Source organism: Anolis carolinensis, chromosome 4 (genome assembly GCF_035594765.1).
Source record: "Anolis carolinensis isolate JA03-04 chromosome 4, rAnoCar3.1.pri, whole genome shotgun sequence".
Lineage (NCBI taxonomy): Eukaryota > Metazoa > Chordata > Lepidosauria > Squamata > Dactyloidae > Anolis > Anolis carolinensis.
The window spans coordinates 1,379,543-1,405,290 of record NC_085844.1 but is presented as its reverse complement, the minus strand read 5'-3'; the positions used below and the strand labels follow the sequence as shown (position 1 = coordinate 1,405,290).

The window sequence follows — 25,748 nt, the reverse complement described above, 5'->3', positions numbered from 1 at the left end:
ACAAAATAAAATAATTTTTTAAATGTTTTTTAAAGTATTTATGACATCCTCACCAGTGTGGCCCACGAAGACCGTCTGGATGTGCCAGTTGTCGTCCCAGACCTTGATGGTGGTGTCCCGGGAGGCCGTCACGATGCACCCGGTCACATCGCAGTAGGTGATGTCTGTGATCACCCTAAGGCGGAGAAACACCCCAAGAAGAACCAGTTGAGTCAATCCCGAAACCCATGAAATGCCACCAGCTCCTGTCAGAAAGGGAACTGGTTCCTACTGGTGAAGATGGTCTCTGTTGACACAAGAAGCCACGGCTGTTCCCTTGAGTTTGCAAGACCAGAGCAGGGCATTCGATGTCCGAGGCTCCTGGAGGTCTCTCGTTCAGAGTGTTTCCAGAAGCCAGACACTGATATGTGAGCAAATAAGAATTACAACAACAAGAGGAAACCAAGCACAAACTCTCCCAGGAATTACTAAACTGAAGCTGTTTTACTTTGCTCATACCATACTATGACATAACTACTGGAGGTATGATAATGCTTGAAGAAGTGGGAAGCAGATCACGTTGCAGGTGAATGGACTGTTTGGTGTAATGTACGTCAGGGCACTCTGCAATCCCATTGACAAACTCTACTGCTATCATTGTTAAAGAGCCCCATCCCATTGATGAATTCCTGTCTCATTGGTGAATTTCCTTCCTTTATGGAGAAGTTTATCTGTTTCCATTGATAAAATCTGGACTATCTTCTCCTGAGGCACAGCACATACGTTTTGGGCGAGCCTCACCCATTGACTTGTTTATCACTGGCAAATAGTCATTATGTACATTGGACTCTCTCTATTGTGTTCACCCAGACTAGACCATTAAGTCAATCAAGGACTTTTTTTTACATATTGTCACACATTCCTTGTGTTTACGTCCCTCTTGGGGGAGGACCATTAAACAGACTGACATCCTCATCTCCATCATCATCTCCATCCCCATCTCCATCATTATCTCCATCATCATCTCCATTCCTATCCCCATCTCCATTCTTTCCACCTCTATAATCTCCAACCCTGTCATTATCATCTCCATCTCCATTCTTTCCACCTCCATCATCCTCATCTCCATCTCCATCCTTTCCTCTTCCATCATCTCCATTCCCATCATCATCTCCATCCCCATCATTATCCACATCTCCATCATCATCATCTTCATCCCCATCTCCATCATCATCTCCATTCCCATCTCCATCTCCATCCTTTCCACCTCTATAATCTCCAAATCCATTGTCTTCTCATCATCAATCTCTATCCTCATCTCCATTCTTTCCATCTCCATCATCCTCATCATCATCTTCATCTCCATCCTTTCCTCTTCCATCATCTCCATTCCCATCATCATCTCCATCCCCATCATCATCCCCATCTCCATCATCATCATCTCCATCCCCATCTCCATTCTTTCCACCTCCATGATCTCCATCATCATCTCCATCCTTTCCACCTCTATAATATCCAACCCCATCATCATCTCATCATCAATCTCCATCCCCATCTCCATTCTTTCCACCTCCATCATCATCATCATCATCATCATCATCTCCATCCTTTCCTCCTCCATCATCTCCATCCCCATCATCATCCCCATCTCCATCATCATTATCATAATCTCCACCTCCATCATCATCTCCATTCCCATCCCCATCTCCATCCTTTCCACCTCTATAATCTCCAACCTGTCATCATCTCATCATCTCCATCTCCATCCTTTCCACCTCTATAATATTCAACCCCATCATCATCTCATCATCAATCTCTATCCCCATCTCCATTCTTTCCACCTCCATCACCCTCATCATCATCTTCATCTCCATCCTTTCCTCATAATAATAATAATAATAATAATAATAATAATAATAATAATAATAATAAAACTTTATTTATACCCCGCCACCATCTCCCCAATGGGGACTCTTCCATCATCTCCATTCCCATCATCATCCACATCTCCATCATCATCTGCATCATTTCCTGCTTCTTAGCAGGGGGTTGGACTGGATCTCCATCCTTTCCACCTCTATAATCTCCAACCCCGTCATCATCTCATCATCTCCATCTCCATCTCCATCCTTTCTTCCCCCATCATCTCTATCCCCATCATCATCCACATCTCCATCATCATCTCCATTCCCATCTCCATCGACGTCATCTTGATCTTCATCCTCTACATCATCTCCATCATCTCCATCTCCATCGCCCTCTTCTCTCCCTTTATGGTTTGAGGAACAGGCCTCACCTGCTGTGAAGGTTCCTCTTGGAGGACAAGAGCATCCCCTTGGAGATGTCGAAGGCCGCCACTCCGGTGCCGTAGGAGACGAAGCAGCGCTGGGCTTTTGAGCTGGTGGCATCCAAGGCCAGGTGGGTGATGGTGTCCTCGGAGCCCAGGTCAACGGAGAGGCGGCAGTGGAGGCTGCGGTGGCCGTAGCGGAAGTCCCAGAGGGTCAGGTTCCGCTCGCCGGCCGTCACGATGCGGTTCAGCTCCTGGCAGTAGAGGCCGCAGCGGATGGGGCAGGGAGAGGACGCCTGCGAGAGCGGCTGGAGCCGGGCGTTCAGCACCTGCAGCCCCCCGGCATCCCAGGCCACAAACTGGTCCACTTCCGTGGCGTACAGGAGCCCCATCATGGGAAAGGGAGCCCGGACGGAGCCCTTGTAGGACCCGTCTTCCCGCAGGAAGTGCAGCTTGTCCTCCGAGTCGAGGGCCATGAAGAGACCCCTCGAGGGGTCGTGGGTCACGTACCGCACAGGACTGTCCAGGACCAGGTGGCTCAGGTGCTGCAGGCCGTGGCTCAGGTAGGCCACCTTCATCTCCTCCGTCTTCATCTGCAAAAAGACACAGGTGGTCATGCTGGGGAAAGGCTCGCAACCGTCAGCAAACCAGTGTTATACATATGAATGTTTGGGCTGAAAAGCTGAAGAAACAGACTCTGTGACTAAGTGTGATGTCTCATGGGCCATGTAGTCCCGTTCCTAGTACTATTGTGGCAGACGAAGAGGAAAACTTGGGTTTCCCACCGATTCAGCCAGAATCGGAGGCCCTGCACCTGCAAGATGTTTGCCCTCAAGAAGTCAGCCAAACAAGCCTTGAGCAGAAATCTTCCCCGTTCTCTCGCCGGGATGATTATAATCGAGATAGAGGCGCTAGGGAGGCGAATCGCCGAAGCGCCAGGATTGCTGCCAGACAATTAGCTGATTAAGCCTGTTTCCCTTGGGAAATCTTAAGGAGTCATGCATCTGGACACAGTATGGGTTCCACTTCTTGTTCCCCAGGGAAAGTGTTCCTTGGCGGGGAAACAAGATCCTATATAGGTGTTTACCCGCAAGGAGATCCTTGCGGAGTCAATTCGTCAGCTTCAGGAGTGAGATCGTGTGTGGACTACGCTACTCCAGTTCCTTGTTTCCAGGACCTTGCCACGGACCTTGTTCTAGTTCCAAGCCTGCCTTGTTCCTCCGGACCTTGCCACGGACCTTGTTCTTGCTTCTTGCTTCTTGTTGCCTCGTATCAAGTCTTGTTTGCCAAGAATCTAGTTTGTTTTCCAGCCTTGTTGCCAAGCTCCATTGGACTAAAGGACCTTGTCATTTCCCCACACTTTGCTTGGCAAAGTGTGTGTTTCGGTTATTGGATTATAACTTTGGACTCTAATATCTCATATTGGACATTGATTTCCTGGACTATATTTGACCTTCCCTGAAAGGTCTACTTCTGAACTTTATTCTACACTTGTTTTTATTGACTTTATATATTTCTTTAATAAAGATATTAGATAGATTCTGGTCTCTGTGCATGGTTATTGGTGCTCTGCAGCCTGGGTCCTGACACTAAGGGAAAGTTTTGGAAGTTCAATGCACTTGTTCCATCTATCTATATATATAAAAGAGTGATGGCATCACGGCGACACACAAAACAACAAAACTACAGGCCCCCCAACCTCGAAATTTGACAACACAACCCATATCCACGGCTCTAGGTTGATACAACAAAAAGAAAAGAAAAATAAAGTCCTAATTAGAGAGAGAGGAATAATTGCTTTTATCCAATTGCTGCCAGTTAGAAGGCTAAGCTCCTCCAACTTGGTCTCCTAGCAACCCAATAAAAATAATAATAAAAAACACTAAAAATTAATACAATAAAATACTATAATAACAGAAAATAACTAAAAATAATACAAGAAAATAATAAAATATAATAAATAAAAACTTACAATAACTTACAATAAAATTAATAAAAAATTGCAAATAACGTCAAATAAAAATTACACAACAATTTTTAACCAATACCACCACCACTTTGCCACAGCAACACGTGGCCGGGCACAGCTAGTGGTTTTATAATAAAACCAATTAGGAAAAGGCATTTATGCTAGATAGAAATGGCAAAGCATTTCTAGTCGTAGAATAAAATATGGTTTGATGAACATGTGGTATATTGATAGCACCTGGGTATGACTGTGGATGTCATGATGGGGGTGTGGTAATGGCTGAGTCATAACCATGTGAAGGTTGTTGCAAAGGGGTGGCATCAGGCAGCGTCCTGTACTGATGACCTATCAGCAGGTGCCTATAAAAGGAGGATGAAAGAATCCATCTTTCTCTCTCCGGTGTGACTCAGTGTGAGTATCTGCCTATATGATATGTGACTACAGTAGAGTCTCACTTATCCAACACTCGCTTATCCAATGTTCTGGATTATCCAACACATTTTGTAGTCATTGTTTTCAATACATCATGATATTTTGGTGCTAAATTCGTAAATACAGTAATTACTACATAGCATTATTGCGTATTGAACTACTTTTTCACAGCCGGGGCCGGGCTGTGGCGCAGCTGGCTAGTAACCAGCTGCAATAAATCACTACTGAGTTCAAAGCCCGGGTCGGGTTAAGCCCCCGATCATTAAATAGCCCGGCTTGCTGTTGACCTATGCAGCCCCGAAAGACAGTTGCATCTGTCAATTAGGGAAATTTAGATACGCTTTATGCGGGAGGCTAATTTAACTAATTTACAACACCATAAAACTGCCAGCAAAACACGAGGAAAGGAATGAGGAAGTACAGCCACTAGTGGACGGTGAAGCAACAGCTCCCCCTGTGGCCGGAACTGTGAAGCTGGAAAAATGTTAAATGCCTCTGTGTCTGTCTATACTGTATGTTGTTTGTCTGTTGGCATTGAATGTTTGCCATATATGTGTTCATTGTAATCCGCCCTGAGTCCCCTTCAGGGTAAGAAAGGAGGGCGGAATATAAATACTGTAAATAAAATAAATAATAAAATTTTCTGTCAAATTTGTTTTTAAACATGATGTTTTGGTGCTTAATTTGTAAAATCATAACCTAATTTGATGTGTAATAGGCTTTTCCTTAGTCCCTCCTTATTATCCAACATATTCGCTTATCCAACGTTCTGCCGGCCCTTTTATGTTGGATAAGTGAGACTCTACTGCAGGGGTCCCCAAACTAAGGCCCAGGGGCCGGATGCGGCCCTCCAAGGTCATTTACCTGGCCCCTGACCTCAGTTTTATAATATAATATTTTATATCATTTTTAATAATATTGTATATACATAATTATAATATATAATTATATTGTATATACATATAATAATGATAATAATATTATAATGTTATACAATATAATACTAATAATAATACCATATAATAATATTAATTATACATTATATATTACATATAAAATTACAGTATAGTGATATAGTTCAATATCTATATATATAAAATGGTAATGAAATTTCGGCCTAGGACAAAACAACAAAACTACACATCCCAGAAACACTAAACTTGGCAGCACAACCCAGCACAACAAAAAGCTCCAGCTACTCCGGAAAACGGCCAGGCTTTGAGGCTGCAAGGCTATTCACTGCTACTCCACAAATGATTCTCATAAGCCACAGCAACGCGTGGCAGGGCAAAGCTAGTAGTAATATATAATGCTAACTAGCTGTGCCTGGCCACGCGTTGCTGTGGCAAAGTGGTGGTGGTATTGGTTAAAAATTGTTGTGTAATTTTTATTTGACGTTATTTGCAATTTTTTATTAATTTTATTGTAAGTTTTTATTTATTATATTTTATTATTTTCTTGTATTATTTTTAGTTATTTTCTGTTATTATAGTATTTTATTGTATCAATTTTTTAGTGTTTTTTATTATTTTTTATTGGGTTGCTAGGAGACCAAGTTGGAGGAGCTTAGCCTTCTAACTGGCAGCAATTGGATAAAAGCAATTCTTCCTCTCTCTCTAATTAGGACTTTATTTTTCTTTTCTTTTTGTTGTATCAACCTAGAGGCGTGGATGATGGGTTGTGTTGTCAAATTTCGAGGTTGGGGGGCCTGTAGTTTTGTTGTTTTGTGTGTCACTGTGATGCCATCACTCTTTTATATATATAGATAGATGGAACAAGTGCATTGAACTTCCAAAACTTTCCCTTAGTGTCAGGACCCAGGCTGCAGAGCACCAATAACCATGCGCAGAGACCAGAATCTATCTAATATCTTTATAAAAGAATTATATAAAGTCAATAAAAACAAGTGTAGAATAAAGTTCAGAAGTAGACCTTTCAGGGAAGGTCAAATATAGTCCAGGAAATCAATGTCCAATATGAGATATTAGAGTCCAAAGTTATAATCCAATAACCGAAACACACACTTTGCCAAGCAAAGTGTGGGGAAATGACAAGGTCCTTTAGTCCAATGGAGCTTGGCAACAAGGCTGGAAAACAAACTAGATTCTTGGCAAACAAGAATTGTATGCACATATTGTATGTACATACAGCTTCTCTGAGTCCCCTTTGGGGTGAGAAGGGCGGGATATCAATGTAATAAATAAATGTAGTAAATGAATAAATAAATAATTTCAAGTCTGAAATGACTTGAAGGCACACAACAACAATCCAAATTAACTTGACTATCACATTGGCCAGAAGCAGGCCCACACTTTTCATTGAAATCCTGATAGGTTTATGTTGGTTGCAATTGTTTTCATTTTTAAACATTGTATTGTTCTTTCATTGTTGTTGTTGTTGTTGTTTTGCACTACAAATAAGACATGTTTAGTGTGCACAGGAATTTGTTTGTTTTTCCCCCCCAAATGATAATTCGGCCCCTCCACAGTCTGAAGGATTGTGGACTGGCCCTCTGCTTTAAAAGTTTGAGGACCCCTGTTCTACTGTATATGATTATTCTGATTGTTTATGTAGAAGGAAAGTGGATTTGCGTATCCTGATTGCACATTTGTATATATTGCCACGGTGAAGATTAAAGCCTCTGGATATTTTGGATGAAAACCCGAATCCATGAATTTACTACACAGTGTGTAAATAAGGTCAGATGGTGGCAGTTGGACTCCGTTGATGGATGGGCTGAAGCATGGGTTTGCTGTGAAAATACTCTTCTGTATTTTGCTTGATTCTGGGACACTTGTTATCCAACTTGCAATGGTTCAGGGAGGTCATGATTTAGAAACTATAAATTGTGAAGTCATTTATGCCAGCATCCTGTGACAATTTATAATTCAGGAACAAAAATTGTCTTACATCTATATATATAAAAGAGTGATGGCATCAGGGCAGCGGACAAAACAACAAAAGTACAGGCTCCTCCCCAGCCTCGAAATTTGACAACACAACCCATCATTCACGGCTCTAGGTTGATACAACAAAAAGGAAAGAAAAATAAAGTCCTAATTACAGGGAGAGGAATAATTGTTTTTATCCAATTGCTGCCAGTTAGAGGGCTAGGCTCCGCCCACTTGGTCTCCTAGCAACCTACTCAGCCCAGGGGACAGGCAGAGTTACGCCTCAGGTCTCTTCCTTTAAGATACAGATTATCTGATTTTAACTGGATTATATGGCAGTGTAGACTCAAGACCCTTCCACACAGCTATATTACCCATTTATAATCTTACTAGCTGTGCCTGGCCACGCGTTGCTGTGGCGTTGTCTAGTGGTGTTGGTGAGAACTTGTTGAGGTAGTGGTGCTATTGAATGTCTGTTGTAGGGTCTATGTCCCTGTGCAGTAGTGTATAGTTTTTATACGTTGTCTATGTGTTGTGAATGCTTGGATTGTGTCCTGCTGCATAGTAGAAAGGGTTGGGCTGGATGGCCCTTAGGGGTCTCTCCAAACTCTTGGATTCTATGCTTCTATTGTTGTTGTTGTTGTTGTTGTTGTTGTTGTTGTTGTTGTTGTTATCTTCATCATCATTATTATGTAGAGGCTGGATGGCCATCTGTCAGGAGTGCTTGGATTGTGTCCTCCTGCATGGTAGAAGGAATACCACCACTACCTCAACAATTTCTCACCAACACCACCAGACAATGCCACAGCAACGCGTGGCCGGGCACAGCTAGTATGTTATAGAATAGAAGCAGCAAAGTCTCAGGTGGTTTCCTCCAACTCCAGGATTCCACGATACTGTGGCACATACCTTTTCCACGGCATGCCGGAAGTCCTTCTGGAGCGTGCGCCAGAGCTGCCGTGCCCTGCTCTTCTGCTTCTCGGGTGGTGATCGGGTCTCCCCCGGACTCTCCTCACCCTCCTCTCCGTCCGTCTCTTTCTTCTCCTCCATATTCGCCTGCGAGTGGAGCCTCTTCCTCGACCCCGCCTGGGCTGCTGCAGGAGGAATGCAAGGAAAAGTGAGGAAAGACCCTGTTGTCAGGACCCAGGCTACAGAACACCAATAACCATGCGCAGAGGCCGGATTCTATCTAATATCTTTATAAAAGAATTATATAAAGTCAATAAAAACAAGTGAAGAATATAGTTCAGAAGTAGACCTTTCAGGAAAGGTCAAATATAGTCCAGGAAAATAATGTCCAATATGAGATATTAAGGTCCAAAGTTATAATCCAATAACCGAAACACACACTTTGCCAAGCAATAGTGTGGGGAGATGACAAGGTCTTTTAGTCCATTGAAACTTGACAACAAGGCTGGAAAACAAACTAGATTCTTGGCTAAACAAGACTTGATACGAGGCAACAAGAAACAAGAACAAGGTCCGTGGCGAGGTCCGGGGAACAAGGCAGGATTTGAACTTGGTCCTGGAAACAAGGAACTGGAGTTGCGTAGTCCACACACGATCTCACTCCTCAAGCTGACGAGTTGACTCCGCAAGGTTTCCTTCGCGGCAAAACACCTAAATAGGGTCTCGTTTCCCGCCAGAAGAACCCTTTCCCTGGAGAACGAGAAGTGAAACTCAACTCTGTCCAGATGCATGACTCCTTAGAATTTCCCAAGGGAAGCAGACCTAATCTGCTAATTGTTTGGCTGCGATTCTGAGACTCCGGCGATTCGCCTCCCTGGCTCCTCTATCTCTATTATAATTGTCTCTCCGGGAAAACGGGGGAGAATTCTGCCCAAGGCTTGTTTGGCTGACTTCTTGAGGGCAAACATCCTCCAGGTGCAGGGGCTCCGATTCTGGCTGAACCGGTGGAAATCCCATGTTTTCCTCCTCGTCTGCCACAATAGTACTAGGAACAGGACTACAAGGCCCATGAGACATCACACCTGTCAGGATTTGGGCAAGAAGCAAAATGAGACGCCATATCCAGAGAGCTGATTGCTGGGTGATTATGACACTGCAAGTGTGAACATATGATACAAGACCATGGAGTAGTTTCTGAGTTCCAGGGATGATGCAACACTATCAGGGGCGGCTCAAGCTATACGCGAATTGTTGGATTTTGGTTGTGTGTATATGAAATGTAAATCAAGTGTTTCTGCTGTTTTACAAGTGTGTGTTTCAGCAGTGAAACAGTTAACAGCAGGCCAGTTTGACTGACAGCCTGCTGTGACCTATGAGGCATGATTTCCGGCCTTGGAGGACGGAACTTCCTTCGGACTGTGGAATGTGTTTCTTATCAAGCAGGCCTTTGAAGAAGTATACTAAACCCTGGTACTAGCGGGTCCTTCTGACCAGTTGTACCCCTTGGTTAACTCCTTGACATAGCCTCAGTGCTCACCCCAGTTTAAGTCTCTTCCCATGACGTTGTAGCACCTTAACTTCCTTCTTGTTTACAAGTTCCACTCAGTGCACTTTGCCCAGCTCATTTTATGTTTTTATTGCTGTGTTTCTCAAGTGTTTTATAATGACTGTGATTTTTAATGCCTTTTAAATTTATTTGTGTGTTTTTGTATTTGATATTATTGTATGTTGGTTTTATATCTGTATGCCGCCCCGAGTCCCTCTGGGGAGATGATGGCGGGGTACAAAAATAAAATTATTATTATTATTATTATTATTATTATTATTATTATTATTATATTATTATCTCTTCGGTTGAGCTGTGTGTGCCGAGCCGAGAGGCAAAGGGGAAATGCCAGCTTCGAGTGATGGCTTTTGCTGCGTTTGTAAATATGATTTGTAAATCTATATATATAAAAGAGTGATGGAATCCTGGCAACCAACAAAACAACAAAACTAAACACCCCACAACCTCGAAAATTGACAACACAACCCATCATCCATGCCTCTAGGTTGATACAACAAAAAGAAAAGAAAAATAAAGTCCTAATTAGAGGGAGAGGAATAATTGTTTTTATCCAATTGCTGCCAGTTAAAAGGCTAAGCTCCACCCACTTGGTCTCCTACCAACCCACTCACCCAGGGGACAGGCAGAGTTAGGCCTCACTTAGGCCTCTTCCACACTGCCTATAAAATACAAATGATCAGATTTTACCTGGATTAGATGGCAGTGTAGACTCAAGGCCCTTCCACACAGCTATATAACCCATTTATAATCTTATATTATCTGCTTTGAACTGGATTATCTGGACTCCACACCTTTACCCTTGACCTTAACTACCACCAATTCCTCAATACTTTATTTCCCAGACCACCAGACTTCGCCACAGCAACGAGTGGCCGGGCACAGCTAGTACTGAATAAATGTTTAAACTACAGACTGCAGATGACTTTGGAGGCATTGGTGAGGGCAGAATTTTGCCAATTCATCAGGGTGCTGATGCGGAGCTGATTGATGGATGGTTTTGAAGAAACCCACCAACACGCACCCTGACCCCTGGCTCTGATCTTGAAACGAACTACGCAATTGCAGAAGGCGCAATCCTTGAGGGGGGCAGTTGAGGCGCCTCCAAGAGCACAATTAGCCTGCCTCCAAGCCGGCCTGCTTGTTAGTTTTTTTGTTGTTATAGTGTGAAATGTTCAATCAATTGTTGCTGTTGGATTGTGTATATGTGTTCCGGCTAGCATTCCAGCAGTCCAGGAGTTAATTACATGCCAGCCCTGATTGATTGCCAAGAGGGTCAACGGGTCAAGACTTCCGTTTCAACAACATGGACAGAACATTCATCATGAACTGTGGAATGCAAGGAGGTGCTTGCTTGCACTGATGACGGACTCAGCAAGCCGAGAGGATGTGCCATGTTTTCTCCTAGCCAAGGAAACATGTGTCCAGAGAGTGATGGTATTTAGTGTTGTAAATAACTTGTAAAATAAAGTCTTTAGAACCACTAGGATCAGCAGATAATTAACAACTGAGGTGTCGTTTGTCGGTGCCACTTTCGCCGCAGCCTGAGTGGTCTGACTGATGAGAAGACATCTATTGGTCAGAGGTGATGATTGTCAGCATGGGATGATGCAGCAGAGCCAGGTGTCAGGGTGCGTGCTGTGTGGGTTTCTTCAAAACACCATTGATCATCTGCTCTGCAGATCAGCACCCTGATGAATTGGTGAATCGACCGCCTCACCAATTCCTCTCCAATGTTAGACTCTAATACATCCGTAGTCTGAAGTCCAAACTTTTATTACAATATCTATAATACATATTTACGAAGCACAGCAAAAGCCATCGCTCTGAGCTGGCATTCTTCTTCAGCCTCTCCGCTCGGCAAGCACAGCTCAACTCACACAGAGATAAGAAACACATTCCTCAGTCTGAAGGAAGTTCCCGACCTCCAAGGCCGGAAATCATGCCTGATAGGTCACAGCAGGCTGTCAGTCTAACTAGCCTGCTGTTAACTGTTTCATTGTTGAAACACACACACTCTTGCAAAAACAGCAGAAACACTTGATTTACATTTCATATACATGCAACCATAATCCAACAATGATTCCCTGACACTGCTTGCCTCCGTTTCTCTCTCTGCCGGGCTCCCTCGCCCTCCCACCGCCCTCTAAAGCCGGGGGGGGGAGTGGAGGAGCACTTGGTTTGTGGGGGGGCACCAAAAATACTCCTTGCTTACACTTGAAAATTACCTAGGGCCGGCCCTGAAAACAATGATGCAACACAATAAGTGATCAGCTGGATTTTGTATAAATGTGAAATAGCCAATATGTTGTGTGCATAATCAAAAGCTTTCACAACACTGGGGTGATGTGTGGTTTCCAGACAATGTGGCAAAGTTCAGAGAAAAAGCTTGTGTGCACATGTCTTGACTATAAATGTTGTGACTCAGCCTCTGTGATGTCCCATGGGCCTCGGAGTTCTGACCCCAGCGCCATCGTGGATAATGATGACGAAAACATGGGTTTTTTGCCGGCTCAGCAGGAGACAGAGTTATTCCAGATGCCTGTTGTTGATGATTCTAGCCAAGAGCCCATTAAAATGGACCTTGAACAAGCTTTTCCCAGTGCCTCCCCCCCTTTGCGAGAAAAGAGTCCTATGCTGCGAGTCGGGGCCAAAAAGAACAAACAAGGAGAAGCCTCAGATTAGCAGCCAAACAGGACGTTAATTAGCTAAGTTTCTCCTGGGAATTTGTAGGGAGGAACGCATCTGGAGGAAGATGTGTTTCGCTTCTCTTTCCCTTGGGAAAGGAAGCTCTGGACACCTGCTCTGCAGGAAGATTGAACTTCTTTAAAAGTTCCCCGCACCGAGGAATCCGTGCGGAGTCAACAGATCAGCTTCAGGACTGACTTCGGTTCCAGCCTAGTGTGGACTGCGTTTTAAGTCTGCAATTCCAGTTTCCTTGCCTTGCCTTGCCTTGCCCTGCCTTGCCTTGCCTTGCCTTGCCTTGCCTTGCCAAGTGTTCATGAACTATCTCGTCGTGTTTCCAGCCTTGGATCTTGTCTCAAGTATCAAGCCTTGTCTCCAGTTCTTGCTTTGGACTTACTTTGAACTTTAGAAATACTTTGGACGCGTTCCCCACTCTATTGCTTGGAAGTAGAGTGTGTTTCAGTTTTGGGATTACAACTTTGAACTCTAATATTATATATTGGACAATATATTTCTGGACTACATTTTCTACTTGTTTTTATTCTACTATAATATTTCCTTAATAAAGATATTAGATTGTATTTGGCCTCCGTGTGTCGGTTCTTAGTGCTCCGCTGCCAGGGCGTGACAGTCTCAGAGTGACTCTGATGAGGATTTTGGGATACAGGTTTCACCAGATGAAGGGATTCAGGTTCAGGATGAGTTTCAAGATGACTCTAATGGGAATTATGGGATTCAGGTGCAGAGTGTTCCTGCTATAGAAGATGAGGAACAGGGAGGCTTTCCCATGGGAGGGAATGGTGTTGTTGATGCTGATGGTTCACAGGTGCAAGAGGCTGAAAGGGAAAGCAGCTCTCAGCCTGATAACACTAACGAGCAATTTGGCCTTGACGATGGAGCTTCTGGGCTAGTCGTCTGGAATTTAGGGAGGTTCGCAGAAGTCTTAGAATAGCAAATAAGAGAGAGGTCAGAGGGCAAAGAAATGCCTTCGTGTTATGATATTAAAACAGTCTGCTGTGAGAGAAATATTTGTCACAGCAAAGTCTCTTTGAATCGAGAAGCAAGTCTTGCTTTCCTGGATTATTTGTAGCCTTGGTGTATTCTCGCTTATGGGACTTTGTCGTGTACTGAAAGGACTTTGTTTCATGCCAAATGTTTCTTTGGATTATTTCTTACAAGCCTTGTTTTGCAACTATCTTTTGGAATGGAACTTTTGCCTGTTAAGAACTATCTTTTCTTCTACTTCCAATAAACTACAAAATGCAATATCCTGTGTGCTGTCTGGTGTATTTAGCAAGGTGAAGCTAGCCCGAGGTGCGACAATATATCTAAGCCGTGCCTCGGTTTTGCTGTGGAACTCTCCACCCAGCAGGTGACTTGATCAAATAAACCCGTTGCAAGGATCTCAGCATTGGATTGAATGGAAAACGCGGAAGGCAGCGAGCCTCAACACGATGGTTCTACTCACAGCCGGGCTCCGAGATCTCCACCATCTCTGCAGCCTTTCCGCCTCAGAAAGGCCTCTCTCTCGGTCTCGTTCCGGAAGAGAAAGAGGGGTTTCGGCCACTCAAGGGGCAAGGAGAACTCGCTGGCACTTGGCTCTTGAACGCAAGGCTTGGCTTCAGTCCTTCAAGTCTGCTGTTTCACGCTAGAACCTGGAAAGCAAGAGCAGAGAGAGTGCATCTGTGCATGTGCAGAGCGACTGGCAAGCAAAAGCACGCCATGAAGACAAGGAGGGGATTCAATAGAGATAGAAAGGATTACCTATTGAACTCTAGATCTGTATGTATGCAATGCTCAGATCCAATCACAAGAGGATGCTAAGGAGATAGAAGGGATTAGCTACTTTAATCCAACCCAACCACAAGAGGGTGGTATTGAAATGGCAGACAAAGGTTTGAGGAAATGAGACAAAGAGAGTTCCGGTGGCTGTAGAAAAAATGACGTTTATTCTCAGTGGCCAGTGAGAATAAGCAATATAGACCCCCCTGTTTCCAGGGGAAAAGGGTACAAGACAAAGAAACACAGATCCTTATATACTATTTGGCCTACCTCTACCTACGTCACATAGGTATTATCAATCACCAATTAGTGTCAAAAAAGTCTTACTCGGCACTTAACTTAAAAGCTATCTTTGCATTTTCCTAAAATATAGACTACTTCAAGACCTCTGACCCTCCATTAGGCGTTATCTCTGGAATTTCCATCTAAGCTCTCAGAATCCATTAATTAAGGATTTTCCTCCTATCTTAGCTGTCAGAGAGAGTAATGAGTATTCCCGCCCTGGCGCCAGGTCTTATCTTGACATCCCAAAAAGCCTTAATTTGTCTCTTGTCCATTAGCTTATCTACTCTTGTTGACACTTAGGATATGTCCCTGGCACTCAGGGTGAACTTTGGTCTTGCTTTTGCTGAGAAGAGTGTATTTTTGGGCTATAGGCATACAATTCTGCTTGTGATTACATTTTTCCTATTTCTATTTCTTAACATGATTACATTCAATATATAGTTTCCAATACAAGTATTATATTTTCCTAATACACCTTCATCGGTATAGAGATAGAAAGGATTAGCTCCCAATGGGAGACACCATTGGGGAAATCCACCCTATAAGGAAATAAGCAAATTAATGAAGATTTCTGTTTTGGAAAGTATGTTTAGGTGTGCAGCTGGTCTTGCTCTCAGGCTGAGAAAGTGTCACTTCCAAGGAAAGACCGGATCTGGTGTCCTTTCGGTGTTTAGGCCAGAAAAAGGTCTAGCCTGAGGCAAAAAAAACTACGGCAATAAAGTGCATGGCCAACCTTCCTTCATCAGCTACGTACTGACATATTTTAAATGAAAGGAAGGGATGCAAAAACTTCCACGGAGGCCGAGAGGGTCTCAAAGCAACCATTTCAGATTGAAATGACAGGCCTTCGAGATTTTATTTGCACCTTTTCTCTGAGGCCGAGAGAGTGAGACTCACTCAAGACAACCATCTATTAATAAACTGCTTATGTATCTAATGTTGTCTGGGGATTCGATTGTTGATGCCTCTCCAAACTACGAATCCCAGGATGGGATTAGCATTAAATGAGGGATGAGGTCCCTCAAGGAGGAGCTCTGGAAGCAAGCTTTCCCCTTGGCTTGGGCTCAACATGAGGACCATATCATACTAATTTTGGGGAGGGGATTTAGTAAATATAATATTTGGGTGTCCCTGCTGCCCCCTCCCTCTGGCTCCAGGTCATGGGCCACCTTTACCTTCACGAGGCCGCAGGTGCCTTGTCCGGAGAGGCCGGTCGCCGTGGAGACGGAGGCTTCTGTTGACAAGCCAAGACAGGTCTGGACTGAGAGCCACAAGGAAGAGGCCATACAGGTGTATATGCCAGGTTTGATTTGACTCATTTTGTATAGTCTGATCAAATCAAATACTAGGAAAGGAGTGGGTCATAACAAAGGAAATAGCGGTATTAGGGAAAAGAGAGGAAATGGGAAATAAAAGAAGCAATAATTGAATGTGCACAAGCAGGAATAGTATTAGGGTGGAAAGATAAATCAAAATGGACAGTAAATAAATGGTACCCATATATGGTGGAGCAAATGGAATTTGAAATTATGAATGTGAAACTAAATGTTGTAAAAACTAATTAAAACAGAATAAGAGAAATGGAAGAAAGATGGACAAGGGTAAAGAACTATATCATGAATCAATCCGGAGATCAAGCCATAAGAAATAAGATACAAATGTTTAGTATTAGGGTGGAAAGATAAATCAAAATGGACAGTAAATAAATGGTGCCCATATATGGTGGAGCAAATGGAATTTGAAATTATGAATGTGAAACTAAATGTTGTAAAAACTAATGAAAATAGAACAAGAGAAATGGAAGAAAGATGGACAAGGGTAAAGAATCAATCTGGAGATCAAGCCATAAGAAATAAGATACAAATGTTATTTAGTATATTTAATATATGTATATTTAGTATACATCTATAAAGTACTAGCTGTGCCCGGCCACGCGTTGCTGTGGCGAAGTATGGTGGTATGAGAAATAAAGTATTGAGGAATTGGTGGTAGTTAAGGTCAAGGGTCCCCTGGGCTGAGTGGGTTGCTTAGAAGACCAAGTGAGCAGAGCTTAGCCTTCTAACTGGCAGCAATTGGATAAAAACAATTATTCCTCTCCCTCTAATTAGGACTTTATTTTTCTTTTCTTTTTGTTGTATCAACCTAGAGGCATGGGTGAGGGGTTGTGCTGTCAATTTTCGAGGTTGTGGGGTGTTTACTTTTGTTGTTTTGTCCGCTGCCGTGATGCCATCACTCTTTTATATATATAGACTAGCTGTGCCCGGCCACGCGTTGCTGTGGCAAAGTGGTGGTGGTATTGGTTAAAAATTGTTGTGTAATTTTTATTTGACATTTGTATTTTTTAATTAATTTTATTGTAAGTTATCTTTTTAAATATTATATTTTATTATTTTCTTGTATCATTTTTAGTTATTTTCTGTTATTATAGTATTTTATTGTATTAATCTTTTATTGTAAGTTATCTTTTTATTTATTATATTTTATTATTTTCTTGTATTATTTTTAGTTATTTTCTGTTATAGTATTTTACTGTATTAATCTTTTGGTGTTTTAAATTATTTTTTAGTGTTTTTTATTATTTTTTATTGTGTTGCTAGGAGACCAAGTTGGAGGAGCTTAGCCTTCTAACTGGCAGCAATTGGATAAAAACAATTATTCCTCTCCCTCTAATTAGGACTTTATTTTTCTTTTCTTTTTGTTGTATCAACCTAGAGGCATGGATGAGGGGTTGTGCTGTCAATTTTCGAGGTTGTGGGGTGTTTACTTTTGTTGTTTTGTCCGCTGCCGTGATGCCGTCACTCTTTTATATATATAGATAGGTTGGAAATGGATTAAGATAAAGATATAAAAATTGCCTCATAAAGAAACGAATATGTAAAAAGAAAACAATCCTCGTGTTGGTGGTGGGAATTGTAAATGTTTTGTATGTCTACGGTATGTATTTTTTGTGTTTTAAAAAAAATAAAATTTATTAAAAAAAAAAAACAGGTGTGTACGCCAGGTATAACAAGAGAGCAGTCAATGGGGAAAATGTCTAAAGCAGGCATGGGCCAACTTGGGCCTTCCCTCCAGGTGTTTTGGACTCCAACTCCCACCATTCCTAACAGCCTACCGGCTGTTAGGAATGGTGGGAGTTGGAGTCCAAAACACCTGGAGGGAAGGCCCAAGTTGGCCCATGCCTGTCCTACCTGCATGCTCTATACCACGGGGTCTTCAAACTTTCAAAGCAGATGGTCAGTCCACAATCGTTCAGACTGCTGAGGGGCCGAATTATCACTTGGGAAAAAAATTGGAACAAATTCCTATGAACACTGCACATGTCTTATTTGCAGTGCAAAACAACAAAAACAATGAAAGAGCAATACAATATTTAAAAATGAAAACAATTGTAACCAACATAAACCTATCAGGATTTCAATGGGAAGTGTGGGCCTGCTTCTGGCCTATGAGATAGTCAGGTTAATTAGGACTGTTGTTGTTGTTGTGGGTCTTCAAGTCATGTCAGACTTTGGCCGAGCCTAAGTCTAAAATTAATTGTTTATTTACTGCATTTATTTACTACATTTATATCCCACGCTTCTCACCCCGAAGGGGACTCAAAGCAGCTGTATGTACATACAATATATTATATTATTAGCATAATGTGCAGCTGTATGTACATAGAATATATTATGTTATTAGCACAATGTGCAGCTGTACGTACATACAATATATTATGTTATTAGCACAATGTGCAGCTGTACGTACATACAATATATTATGTTATTAGCACAATGTGCAGCTGTACGTACACACAATATATTATGTTATTAGCACAATGTGCAGCTGTACGTACACACAATATATTATGTTATTAGCACAATGTGCAGCTGTACGTACACACAATATATTACGTTATTAGCACAAGGTGCAGCTGTACGTACACACAATATATTACGTTATTAGCACAAGGTGCAGCTGTACGTACACACAATATATTACGTTATTAGCACAAGGTGCAGCTGTACGTACACACAATATATTACGTTATTAGCACAAGGTGCAGCTGTACGTACACACAATATATTACGTTATTAGCACAAGGTGCAGCTGTACGTACACACAATATATTACGTTATTAGCACAAGGTGCAGCTGTACGTACACACAATATATTACGTTATTAGCACAATGTGCAGCTGTACGTACATACAATATATTACGTTATTAGCACAATGTGCAGCTGTACGTACATACAATATATTACGTTATTAGCACAATGTGCAGCTGTACGTACATACAATATATTACGTTATTAGCACAATGTGCAGCTGTACGTACATACAATATATTACGTTATTAGCACAATGTGCAGCTGTACGTACATACAATATATTATGTTATTAGCACAATGTGCAGCTGTACGTACATACAATATATTATGTTATTAGCACAATGTGCAGCTGTACGTACACACAATATATTATGTTATTAGCACAATGTGCAGCTGTACGTACATACAATATATTACGTTATTAGCACAATGTGCAGCTGTACGTACATACAATATATTACGTTATTAGCACAATGTGCAGCTGTACGTACATACAATATATTACGTTATTAGCACAATGTGCAGCTGTACGTACATACAATATATTACGTTATTAGCACAATGTGCAGCTGTACGTACATACAATATATTACGTTATTAGCACAATGTGCAGCTGTACGTACATACAATATATTACGTTATTAGCACAATGTGCAGCTGTACGTACATACAATATATTATGTTATTAGCACAATGTGCAGCTGTACGTACATACAATATATTACGTTATTAGCACAATGTGCAGCTGTACGTACATACAATATATTATGTTATTAGCACAATGTGCAGCTGTACGTACATACAATATATTATGTTATTAGCACAATGTGCAGCTGTACGTACACACAATATATTATGTTATTAGCACAATGTGCAGCTGTACGTACATACAATATATTACGTTATTAGCACAATGTGCAGCTGTACGTACATACAATATATTACGTTATTAGCACAATGTGCAGCTGTACGTACATACAATATATTACGTTATTAGCACAATGTGCAGCTGTACGTACATACAATATATTACGTTATTAGCACAATGTGCAGCTGTACGTACATACAATATATTACGTTATTAGCACAAGGTGCAGCTGTACGTACACACAATATATTACGTTATTAGCACAAGGTGCAGCTGTACGTACACACAATATATTACGTTATTAGCACAAGGTGCAGCTGTACGTACACACAATATATTACGTTATTAGCACAAGGTGCAGCTGTACGTACACACAATATATTATGTTATTAGCACAATGTGCAGCTGTACGTACACACAATATATTATGTTATTAGCACAATGTGCAGCTGTACGTACATACAATATATTACGTTATTAGCACAATGTGCAGCTGTACGTACATACAATATATTACGTTATTAGCACAATGTGCAGCTGTACGTACATACAATATATTACGTTATTAGCACAATGTGCAGCTGTACGTACATACAATATATTACGTTATTAGCACAATGTGCAGCTGTACGTACACACAATATATTATGTTATTAGCACAATGTGCAGCTGTACGTACACACAATATATTATGTTATTAGCACAATGTGCAGCTGTACGTACACACAATATATTATGTTATTAGCACAATGTGCAGCTGCACGTACACACAATATATTATGTTATTAGCACAATGTGCAGCTGCACGTACACACAATATATTATGTTATTAGCACAATGTGCAGCTGCACGTACACACAATATATTATGTTATTAGCACAATGTGCAGCTGCACGTACACACAATATATTATGTTATTAGCACAATGTGCAGCTGCACGTACACACAATATATTATGTTATTAGCACAATGTGCAGCTGCACGTACACACAATATATTATATTATTAGCACAATGTGCAGCTGCACGTACACACAATATATTATATTATTAGCACAATGTGCAGCTATACGTACATACAATATATTATATTATTAGCATAGCACAATATTAGCATTATATATTACAATATTGAACTATACCACTATACTGTAATATTATATGTAACATATAATTAATATTATTATATGGTATTATTATTAGTATTGTATTGTATAACATTATAATATTTTTATCAATATTCTATGTATATACAATATATTATTAAAACTGATATAAAATATCTATATATATAAAAGGGTAATGAAATTCCGGCCTAGGACAAAACAACAAAACTACACATCCCAGAAACACTAAACTTGGCAACACAACCCCTCATCCATGCCTCTATGTTCATACAACAAAAAGAAAAGAAAGATAAAATCCTAATTAGAGGGAGAGGAATAACTGTTTTTATCCAATTGCTGCCAGTTAGAAGGCTACGCTCCGCCCACTTGGTCTCCTAGCAATCCACTCAGCCCAGGGGACAGGCAGAGTTAGGCCTCACTTAGGCCTCTTCCACACTGCCTATAAAATACAGATTATCTGATTTGAACTGGATTAGATGGCAGTGTAAAAGGGGCCCCTGATGGCACAGCGTGTTAAAGCGCTGAGCTGCTGTACTTGCGGACCAAAACGTCCCAGGTTCAAATCCTGGGAGCGGAGTGAGCGCCCACTGTTAGCCCCAGCTCCTGCCAAGCTAGCCGTTCGAAAACATGCCAATGTGAGTAGATCATTAGGTTCTGCTCCGGCGGGAAGGTAATGGCGCTCCATGGAGTCATGCCAATGGCCACATGAGGAGGTGTCTACGGACAACGCCGGCTCTTCGGCTTAGAAATGGAGATGAGCAGCAACCTCCAGAGTCAGACACGACTGGATTTAATATCACGGGAAAACCTTTACCCTTGACCTCAACTACCACCAGTTCCTCAATACTTTATTTCCCAGACCACCGGGCCTTAGTTTGGGGACCCCTGCTCTATATGGATCTTTTCCTCTTTGGTTTTCCTCATCCCGCTGAATCTACTCACCTGAAGGTCAGCAGTTCGGATCCGCGAGACGGGGGTGAGCTCCCACCGGTCAGCCCTAGCTCCTCGCCAACCGAAGCCATGCTAATGTTGACAAAAGGGTAACAGAGCAGGTGGCTAAATTTCTCTTTTCAGCGGCAAAAAGCCAGAAGAGCTTCGTTAAGTGCTGAGAGTATGACAAACTAATCTGTAATCAGTTTTTTGTTTTAGATTATAAAGATAGCCAAATAACCAATAGAGATTGGACATACAGTAGAGTCTCACTTATCCAAGACTCGCTTATCCAACGTTCTGGATTATCCAACGCGTTTTTGTAGTCAATGTTTTCAATGCATCGTGATATTTTGGTGCTAAATTCGTAAATACAGTAATTACTACATAGCATTACTGCGTATTGAGGTACTTTTTCTGCCAAATTTGTTGTATAACTTTGGTGTTAATTTGTAAATCATAACCTAATTTGATGTGTAATAGACTTTTCCTTAATCTCTCATTATCCAAAATATTCGCTTATCCAACGTTCTGCCGGCCCATTTATGTTGGATAAGTGAGACTCTACTGTACTTGTTATTAAATATAAGTCAAATGCAATGTCATAAATTACTCAAATGTTGTATTCCATCATTGTACTGTGACTTGTTCCCAGCCAATGGTTTGTTGACAGAAATAAAGGCTACTGACTGACTGGCAAATGTTGAGTAGATAAATAGGTGCTGCTTCTTGAAGGAAAAGGCAAAGAGTTGAAGTTGTCCACGTGCTTCTTGTGGGTTTCAGTGGCTTCTCTGTGTCATCTGACATGATAGTTGTTGGAGTGGTCAAGCATTTCTGTGTTCTCAAATAATATTCTGTGTCTAGGTTGGTTCATGAACCATTTCAACAGAAAGGAGGAAACCATGAAAATGAACAACATCTGACTCCCAGTATTTGAAAAAAAACTCCAAAATCAGAACAGTAAATAAGAAGCAACACTCTAGACGTGAATCAATCAGGGGCAGCAAACGACTCTGAACAAAGGATTCCCCCAGGCCAGGTGGTGAAGCTGGGAAGGCCATTTAATGCTAATCAAGGTGATTAATTACGATAAGAAATATAGACTTATCATAAATGCACGTTATATTATTCTTCTATATCTCTCTGTTTACCAAATGATGACATACTGCTTGGAAATCCTGACTATTAGTATTACTACTACTACTGTTGTTATTATTATTATTATTATTATTGACACAACGATGTTGTATGACACAGCAAACAAGACAGACATGCTGGATTTCGTATCACAAAACCACAAGTCGAACACTTCCCAAGTGTCTAGGACTGTGTGATGCATTTTCGGATGATGCGTGCAGATCCCAGTCGGGTGGCCTTTTGCAGTTGGCAGATGGTGATTTTGTCAATGTCTATTGTTTCCAAATGCCAGTGGCTGAGATCTTTTGGCACGGCACCCAGTGTGCCCATCACCACCGGGACCACCTGCACTGGTTTCTGCCAGAGTCTTTGAAGTTCAATCTTGAGGTCCTGAGAGCGGCTGAGTTTTTCCTGTTGTTTTTCGTCAATGCGACTGTCACCTGGGATGGCAACATCAATGATCCAAACTTTGTTCTTTTGCACAACTGTGATGTCTGGTGTGTTGTGTTCCAGAACTTTGTCAGTCTGGATTCGGAAGTCCCACAGTATCTTTGCGTGTTCATTTTCCAATACTTTTGCAGGTTTGTGATCCCACCAGTTCTTAACTGCAGGGAGGTGATACTTGAGGCATAAGTTCCAATGAATCATTTGGTCCACATGGTTGTGCCTCTGTTTGTAGTCTGTCTGTGCAATTTTCTTACAGCAGCTGAGGATATGGTCAATGGTTTCATCGGTTTCCTTGCACAGTCTGCACTTTGGGTCATCAGCTGATTTTTCGATCTTGGCCTGAATGGCCTTTGTCCTGATGTCTTGCTCCTGGGCTGCAAGGATCAGGCCTTCTGTCTCCTTCTTCAGGGTCCCATTCGTGAGCCAGAGCCAGGTCTTTTATTATTATTATTATTATTATTATTATTATTATTATTATTAATGGCCTTTGTCCTGATGTCTTGCTCCTGGGCTGCAAGGATCAGGCCTTCTGTCTCCTTCTTCAGGGTCCCATTCGTGAGCCAGAGCCAGGTCTTCTATTATTATTATTATTATTATTATTATTATTATTATTATTATTATTATTAATGGCCTTTGTCCTGATGTCTTGCTCCTGGGCTGCAAGGATCAGGCCTTCTGTCTCCTTCTTCAGGGTCCCATTCGTGAGCCAGAGCCAGGTCTTCTATTATTATTATTATTATTATTATTATTATTATTATTATTATTATTATTATTAATGGCCTTTGTCCTGATGTCTTGCTCCTGGGCTGCAAGGATCAGGCCTTCTGTCTCCTTCTTCAGGGTCCCATTCGTGAGCCAGAGCCAGGTCTTCTATTATTATTATTATTATTATTATTATTATTATTATTATTATTATTATTAATGGCCTTTGTTCTGATGGCTTGCTCCTGGGCTCAAGGATCAGGCCTTCTGTCTCCTTCTTCAGGGTCCCATTCGTGAGCCAGAGCCAGGTCTTCTATTATTATTATTATTATTATTATTATTATTATTATTATTAATGGCCTTTGTTCTGATGGCTTGCTCCTGGGCTCAAGGATCAGGCCTTCTGTCTCCTTCTTCAGGGTCCCATTCGTGAGCCAGAGCCAGGTCTATTATTATTATTATTATTATTATTATTATTATTATTATTATTATTAATGGCCTTTGTTCTGATGTCTTGCTCCTGGGCTCAAGGATCAGGCCTTCTGTCTCCTTCTTCAGGGTCCCATTCGTGAGCCAGAGCCAGGTCTTCTATTATTATTATTATTATTATTATTATTATTATTATTATTAATGGCCTTTGTCCTGATGTCTTGCTCCTGGGCTGCAAGGATCAGGCCTTCTGTCTCCTTCTTCAGGGTCCCATTCGTGAGCCAGAGCCAGGTCTTCTATTATTATTATTATTATTATTATTATTATTATTATTATTATTATTATTAATGGCCTTTGTTCTGATGGCTTGCTCCTGGGCTCAAGGATCAGGCCTTCTGTCTCCTTCTTCAGGGTCCCATTCGTGAGCCAGAGCCAGGTCTTCTATTATTATTATTATTATTATTATTATTATTATTATTAATGGCCTTTGTTCTGATGGCTTGCTCCTGGGCTCAAGGATCAGGCCTTCTGTCTCCTTCTTCAGGGTCCCATTCGTGAGCCAGAGCCAGGTCTATTATTATTATTATTATTATTATTATTATTATTATTATTATTAATTGCCTTTGTCCTGATGTCTTGCTCCTGGGCTGCAAGGATCAGGCCTTCTGTCTCCTTCTTCAGGGTCCCATTCGTGAGCCAGAGCCAGGTCTATTATTATTATTATTATTATTATTATTATTATTATTATTATTAATGGCCTTTGTCCTGATGTCTTGCTCCTGGGCTGCAAGGATCAGGCCTTCTGTCTCCTTCTTCAGGGTCCCATTCGTGAGCCAGAGCCAGGTCTATTATTATTATTATTATTATTATTATTATTATTATTATTATTAGTGGCCTTTGTCCTGATGTCTTGCTCCTGGGCTGCAAGGATCAGGCCTTCTGTCTCCTTCTTCAGGGTCCCATTCGTGAGCCAGAGCCAGGTCTATTATTATTATTATTATTATTATTATTATTATTATTATTATTATTATTAATTGCCTTTGTCCTGATGTCTTGCTCCTGGGCTGCAAGGATCAGGCCTTCTGTCTCCTTCTTCAGGGTCCCATTCGTGAGCCAGAGCCAGGTCTTCTATTATTATTATTATTATTATTATTATTATTATTATTATTAATGGCCTTTGTCCTGATGTCTTGCTCCTGGGCTGCAAGGATCAGGCCTTCTGTCTCCTTCTTCA

General features: G+C 41.4%; 1 protein-coding gene across 1 annotated transcript in view; it reads right to left on the bottom strand.

Annotated features, from left to right (window-relative positions):
- wdr97 (WD repeat domain 97) overlaps positions 1–17,820 on the bottom strand; it is a 104,788-nt gene extending 86,968 nt beyond the window's left edge. The window contains exons 1-4 of the mRNA XM_062979840.1: positions 14,185–17,820; positions 8,468–8,652; positions 2,276–2,859; positions 54–175 (exon numbers count right to left, since the gene is read on the bottom strand). Of these exons, the coding sequence (XP_062835910.1) occupies positions 54–175; positions 2,276–2,859; positions 8,468–8,652; positions 14,185–14,209 (916 nt within the window). The 5' untranslated portion in view covers positions 14,210–17,820. The remainder of the gene's footprint in view (positions 1–53; positions 176–2,275; positions 2,860–8,467; positions 8,653–14,184) is intronic.
- Between the last annotated feature and the right edge of the window lie 7,928 nt (positions 17,821–25,748).